Here is a 6,232-nt window from a genome sequence, read left to right on the forward strand (position 1 = left end):
GTGGACGGCTCCGTACCAGTCGCCTGCTTGCCGCGGAGCGGAGCCCACCACCTCTGGCTCTGACATCGCAGGCCACTCCTTTTTTTTTTTCCTTCTTTCCAACAAGAAAGGCTTGGCTGGCAGCTTGTCCATTTCTCGCCGTCTTGTGCAGTCCATGTGGTGGATGGATGCAGTTGTCATTCATTCATTCCTTCCGGCCGTCCTTCGTCGTCCCCCACCTCTCGCTTCATCTCCATCTCCCTCCCTGCTCTGCTGCTGCCACTGCCACTATAATACTCTACTAGAGGCCATCAAGCTGCCTCTCCTCCCGTGACAGCATCTGCTTGTCTGCCTGCGTGCTGACCCTGAGGCGCCACCCAGCAGCTCTTCGTCTCCCCAGCAGCCGCTTCCAGCCCGAGGTCCCTTTCGCCACCAGGATACAGTGCATCTGCGAGCTCTGCGTTCCTCGGACTTGACTTGGTTCATCCAGCTGCCTGTAAGTTCCCCCACTTCCCCTTCTCTATTCCCTTCCTTGCTGCTCTTGCCCTGATGCTCTCTCCTCTCTGCAACTGCAACCAATCCCTGCGCTCTGTGTGCGTGCGCGCTCTCATCCTCCCTCCCCAATTCAGTTCCTGTCGGTGTTTGGATTAACAAAAATGGAATTCTTTTCTTCTTTTTTCGAGTTCCATCCACGGCCTAAATGGGAATTTCTTTTCGTGTTTGGATTGATGATTATATATATCACAACATCAACAAAAAAAAAGGGGGGGGGGGGGGGGGGGGGGGGGGGGGGGTTGAGGGGAGGAATTTCTTTCGTCCGTGGTTCGTCCAAGGCAGCACCACCTGAAATCTGGCGGGCGTCTGCTGGATTCTCCGTCCACGTATTCCCCTGCTTGCTGTTGTTAACTTTCCTGCAGTGCAGAGCTTCTTGGGCCTCCGTCCTTCCTGCTGCTTCATCTGATCATCTCCCTTCCCCAGCCTGAAAATGCCTTTTTTTTTTTACCCCTGCTGACCATGTTTCTTGGATAGTTGTTGCCCAACTCGTACGGATGGAATAGCCGAATAGGAATATGGATATGAATATGCCCTTCGTCTGCTATCTTACCCTTTGTGGATGACTGACTGAATATTCAATTCAATGGAGTGCCTAGCTTGGTTATTAGAGGTGGGCAGTTCCCATCCTGTCTGATGATACTGGCATATTGCCACATAATATTCTGTCCAGATCCCAAGGAGGCAAAGCCAAAGCCAAAGGGAAAGGATGGTCTAACTTCTCTTTGACTCCCAATTGATTAGATTATTCCTGTGAGCGACAGAGAAGGAAAAAAAACAGATTTTGGATTTCGTGAGATCTTGTCTAGGTACTTAGCAGCCCCATGCATGAATTGAATTGTTCACCAATTTCCTGACGACTTGCTTGCTTCCTGTGGGGAGTGGGAGAGCCGGAGAGGAATAACAAACAAGCTGAACCGACGGCTGTTCACCTGTCGACTGTCGTGGATTTTCTTTCAATTGGGGCGCCTTCTACTTCTGCAGGCCAACATAACAATTGACTACTGCATATCATTGTCCTTCCGTGGTTTCCTCAAAGAGTAGACGACATGCAGCATACCGAATGCATCACGCACGCATCCTGATTCAACTCGTGTCTATCCTGCTGCCATCTGTTTCACCGTCAGTTGTACAGTAAGCCCTGTAACAATCTGGGTGAATTTTTTTTCCACGCAGGACAGTGAAACCACAGGACCGAGCGTAGAAGCTCCCGGATATTTCATTCCGGTTCCGTTCCAAAGGGGGTGAGAAGGCAGGGAATGAGTACAACCAAGGTGAAGAGACGTGTGGGCAAGTATGAGCTCGGCCGCACCATAGGTGAAGGCACGTTCGCAAAGGTCAGGTTCGCGAGGGACACGGTGACCGGCGAGGCCGTAGCCATCAAGATCCTAGATAAGGAGAAGGTACTCAAGCACAAGATGGTTGAGCAGGTAAGGTCGCTTTCAGTCACGTACTTTGAATTATTGCTGTGTTTTTTCTTTCTTTCTAAAGTTTGGTGGTGGTTCACACCCTCGAAAAAATTGCAAAAATGACACTCGAAAGATTGACTCCTTTATTATGATGACACTCGGGTAGATGACAAGTGAGTCCATCTGTGTCTATGAATGGGGGTCCAGTGTCAAATCTGCAAACGACCGATGTTTAGTGTCTCTGCTTTTGACTAGTCTATGGGCTTAGCAACTTTGTTCAACATTGAATTAGCAGCTCCTTGTTGGTAAAAATGTTTACATGCTTGATTGAATGCAGATTAAGCGGGAAATCTCGACGATGAAGCTGATCAAGCACCCTAATGTCGTCCGCATATACGAGGTACCTTTCTTGGTCTTTTAGTTGGTCTCACAAAGTCGTTGATGAGAAAAGAAAATTCAGAATATTTCCTAGCATAATCATTTAGTGCGCGGATTTTCTTTTCACTGGGAGCATGTGAAATTGATGCTTTCATTAATTTGTAGGTGATGGGAAGTAAAACAAAGATCTACATTGTGTTAGAATTTGCTACCGGTGGCGAGCTCTTTGATACAATTGTAAGTGATATGCACATTGCCATTCCAGTTTATGCAGTTTCTGCTATACCCACCGCCTTACTGTTTCAGTGCCCACAGAGTTCAGTGTACCGCCGACAGGTTTTTATTAATTGTCTGTATTCCTCATTGTAAAGGTTAACCATGGTCGCATGAGGGAAGATGAGGCAAGGAGGTACTTCCAACAATTAATCAATGCAGTTGATTATTGTCATAGCAGGGGTGTGTACCACCGGGATTTAAAGGTAAGCTCATTTTCTCTGTGTGCTTTTTTCTGCAATTAAGAACTCTATTTCAGAATCTAAACTATGATACTTGCAGCCTGAAAATTTGCTGCTTGATTCATATGGAAACCTAAAGGTCTCTGACTTTGGGTTGAGTGCACTATCTCAGCAAATGAAGGTAATGACTTCTTGCTTGTATGTCTACAAGTTACCAATGAGTACTGCGTACTTACAGGGTAAAAATTCGCACATTTTGCTCAACAAACAACCATAGCCCTTCAAGCTTGAAAATCTTCAGACCCTTCAACATACTTTTAAGCATGTTTCTTGTCTCTTTTATCTTGTTCAGGATGATGGACTGCTGCACACAACTTGTGGGACTCCAAACTATGTTGCACCAGAGGTAATGCCAGAAAAGTATATAAAATGAACCAATAATGCATATTACAGTTACTGTTCATTAAGAATACAATCATTTAAATATCTATATCAACTTCGTTATAGGTCCTTGAAGATCAAGGCTATGACGGTGCAATGGCTGATCTGTGGTCATGTGGAGTTATCCTGTTTGTTCTGCTAGCAGGGTATTTGCCATTTGAGGACTCCAATCTCATGACTTTGTATAAGAAAGTGAGAATTTCATGGCTTTTAGGTCACTGCTGCAGTCTTGCTTATTCATGTTTATTTGACTTTATCCTTCTTTTCCTGGCAGATATCAAATGCAGAATTTACATTTCCACCGTGGACATCTTTTCCTGCCAAGAGGTTGTTAACAAGAATCCTTGATCCAAATCCAATGACGGTATGCCAGAGCACAAAAGCTTCTTGAAAATAAAAATACTAGTGAAACAACCCTAGGATAGTGGAATAGAACAGATCTGCATTCACCATATAATGTATCCCACAGTAAGCTCATAGATCACCTGATGCTGCCAATATCCATTAATTAAATGGTATTCCCATCGATCCAGCATTTGTCATGTAACTCAAATTAACACAAATTTTAGAAGTTCCTAATGTACACGAGTATGCAACCACTGTTAGCTGCAGTTGAGTAAAAAAAACATCAGTTTTCTATTAGAGAAAAAGTATAGGGGATTTGGAAATGCACATATCTCAAAATGAAACCCTTTGTGTCAATAAAAAATTGCAAATTTGCAACTTCCCGTCGAGGATGGGTTGATAATGTGCTGAGCCTGAGTCTGGTTTCAAAATGAATGTGCCTCCATAATTTTATCTTACTCCATTGGATTAGACTCACATTTTGGTAAACCATGGCAGAGAATAACAATCCCAGAAATATTAGAGGATGAGTGGTTCAAAAAGGGCTACAAGCGCCCAGAGTTTGATGAGAAATATGACACCACGTTGGATGATGTGGATGCTGTCTTCAATGATTCAGAAGTGAGTAAATGGTGCATTTTTATTATCCTTCTCATGCATAATGTCACAGATTTTACTTACTAACTAGTTTTACAATTGTTATTTGCCATCATTCAGGAGCACCATGTGACAGAAAAGAAAGAAGAAGAACCAGTAGCTCTGAATGCATTTGAACTGATTTCAATGTCAGCAGGCCTAAACCTTGGAAACTTATTCGACTCAGAGCAGGTAAAGGATGTTCCTGAGCGCTCTGTAGTAACCTAGAACTTCTAAATTGCAACGTGTGACAGCTTAAATCATCATGATTTTCTAAGGACATTGCCTGCTGTGTGGTGTGCACTTGGTTTCCTTTGAATTATGCCAGTAAAATCCAATTACACAATTACAAAGGATGTTTCAAGCTAATTCTAGTTCTATATGCCTATGTGGTCAGACTGTTGTTCCAACAGTACTTACAATTTTTTTCTCAGTTTAGGATTTCCCATCATGGTCATCATGATTTTACATCCTTACTATTATGTAGTCTCTACTCTAATTTTTAGTCACTGTATCTGCAGGAGTTCAAAAGAGAAACAAGGTTTACATCAAAATGCCCACCCAAAGAAATTGTCCGCAAGATTGAGGAAGCTGCAAAACCTCTAGGATTTGATGTTCAGAAGAAAAACTACAAGGTACCTACATGTAACTCTAATAACTTATTATTTGAATATTTTCTTGAGGGCATGACTTCTCGAAACGAATACAAACTTTAAATATATCTTTCTGCATGCTAAAAGTTATCTTTTTCATTGTGTGATCAGTTGAGGCTCGAAAAGGTAAAGGCAGGGAGGAAGGGAAACCTCAATGTTGCTACTGAGGTAAGCTTAATTGGTTTCCTTCTTTTTGTAAACTTCATCTGCCTAACATTTATTATTCATATTGATTCAGATACTGCAAGTTGCACCTTCTCTTCACATGGTGGAAGTCCGAAAAGCAAAAGGTGACACTCTGGAATTTCATAAGGTAACTGTGAGGCATGCAAAGATCATGCCAATAAAGAAACATATGTATTCATGTACTACAGTTCAGAAGCTGAATCATAACCTGAACAAGCTGATTAATCCCTATCCGTCTATCCGTCTGCTTGTCCAGTAACCAGTAGTTTGTGCAATTCATACTTTGTTTTGTTCTTTCAGCATCTTTTGTTTGAACAGTATGTACTTAAATGTGTAAGCTGCAAATTTCTGCAGTTCTACAAGAACCTTTCCAAGACCTTAAAGGACGTCGTCTGGAAATCCGACGATACTCAGATGCTACATGCTGCTTAGCAGAACCTCGGAAGAGGAAGGATGCAAACTATTTGTGTACCATTCTTCCAAGCAGATCCCGTTTCCGTAGCCTGTACTGTGCACTGCATTCTGCATGTCATGGTGGATGGCCTGGGAAACCGTACTGGTACTCCACCATTGTTGTAAATGCTGCATTTTGAGAGATTCAATTGCTTGATGTAGTTGAAGGGAAGTTCATTCAGTAGGTTTTCAGTATGTGAGTTTTGTATATCCGTATATGGCTATGAGTCATGTTGAAACACTATGGTCAGAATCTGCGGAGTTAAGCCCAATATGTTCTTGCTATCTTGCCCCATTCTTCCGATCCAAGTATATCTTTATTTTCTCTTTTCTGTTTCTCCTTGTAGAAATTTTTGTTCATCCTCAAATTTTGCATGAAGATGGATGCTCGCATCATCTATCTATTTATAATTTTTGTTGAATTTGAAGAACTTTTTCATGGGTTTTCAATGGGAGCATGGAGCACCCAAGAGCAGGGGAGCATATGTTCTACCTCCCGCTCTCTCTTGTCTCGCCCCAATGTCTTTCTCCGTTCCACGTTCGTCCTCGGCTTGCCGCCATCCCTCATTCCCTCCTGCCCGTGCGGGCGCGCCCTACGTCCCGGACTCCGACTCCCGACGACGATTGCTTCTCGCTCACCTCCTCTGACTCTGGGTGGCATCCGACGACGGCGTGGGCCACGACTCGTTCGCGCGGCGGCGCCGGGCGACGGCCGACGGCGTGGAGCCGAGGACCGCATCAGCCT

The 6,232-nt window shown here is 43.7% G+C and overlaps 1 protein-coding gene across 2 annotated transcripts; it reads left to right on the top strand.

Moving 5' to 3' along the window:
• Positions 1-164: 164 nt before the first annotated feature.
• On the top strand, positions 165-5,782 carry LOC136483469 (CBL-interacting protein kinase 32-like). Of its 2 annotated transcripts, none has more exons than XM_066480553.1 (15): positions 165-475; positions 1,708-1,961; positions 2,278-2,340; positions 2,484-2,555; positions 2,690-2,797; positions 2,874-2,954; positions 3,126-3,179; positions 3,281-3,406; positions 3,489-3,578; positions 4,058-4,180; positions 4,277-4,387; positions 4,717-4,830; positions 4,960-5,016; positions 5,087-5,161; positions 5,389-5,782. In XM_066480553.1, exons 2-15 carry the CDS (start codon positions 1,791-1,793, stop codon positions 5,464-5,466), a joined length of 1,323 nt encoding a protein of 440 aa, XP_066336650.1. In that variant the 5' UTR covers positions 165-475; positions 1,708-1,790; the 3' UTR covers positions 5,467-5,782. The 2 variants fall into 2 exon arrangements, with proteins under 2 accessions (XP_066336650.1, XP_066336651.1); XM_066480554.1 differs by having other exon boundaries at positions 1,713-1,961.
• The last annotated feature ends 450 nt before the right edge of the window (positions 5,783-6,232 follow it).

Source organism: Miscanthus floridulus, chromosome 9, assembly GCF_019320115.1.
Source record: "Miscanthus floridulus cultivar M001 chromosome 9, ASM1932011v1, whole genome shotgun sequence".
In the NCBI taxonomy this organism is placed as follows: domain Eukaryota; kingdom Viridiplantae; phylum Streptophyta; class Magnoliopsida; order Poales; family Poaceae; genus Miscanthus; species Miscanthus floridulus.

Coding starts and splice junctions, on each gene's coding strand:
- LOC136483469 (XM_066480553.1), top strand. CDS start 1,791: ATGAGTACAACCAAGGTGAAGAGACGTGTGGGCAAGTATGAGCTCGGC. Junction 1,962..2,277: donor AGCACAAGATGGTTGAGCAG/GTAAGGTCGCTT, acceptor GATTGAATGCAG/ATTAAGCGGGAAATCTCGAC. Junction 4,831..4,959: donor TTCAGAAGAAAAACTACAAG/GTACCTACATGT, acceptor TTGTGTGATCAG/TTGAGGCTCGAAAAGGTAAA.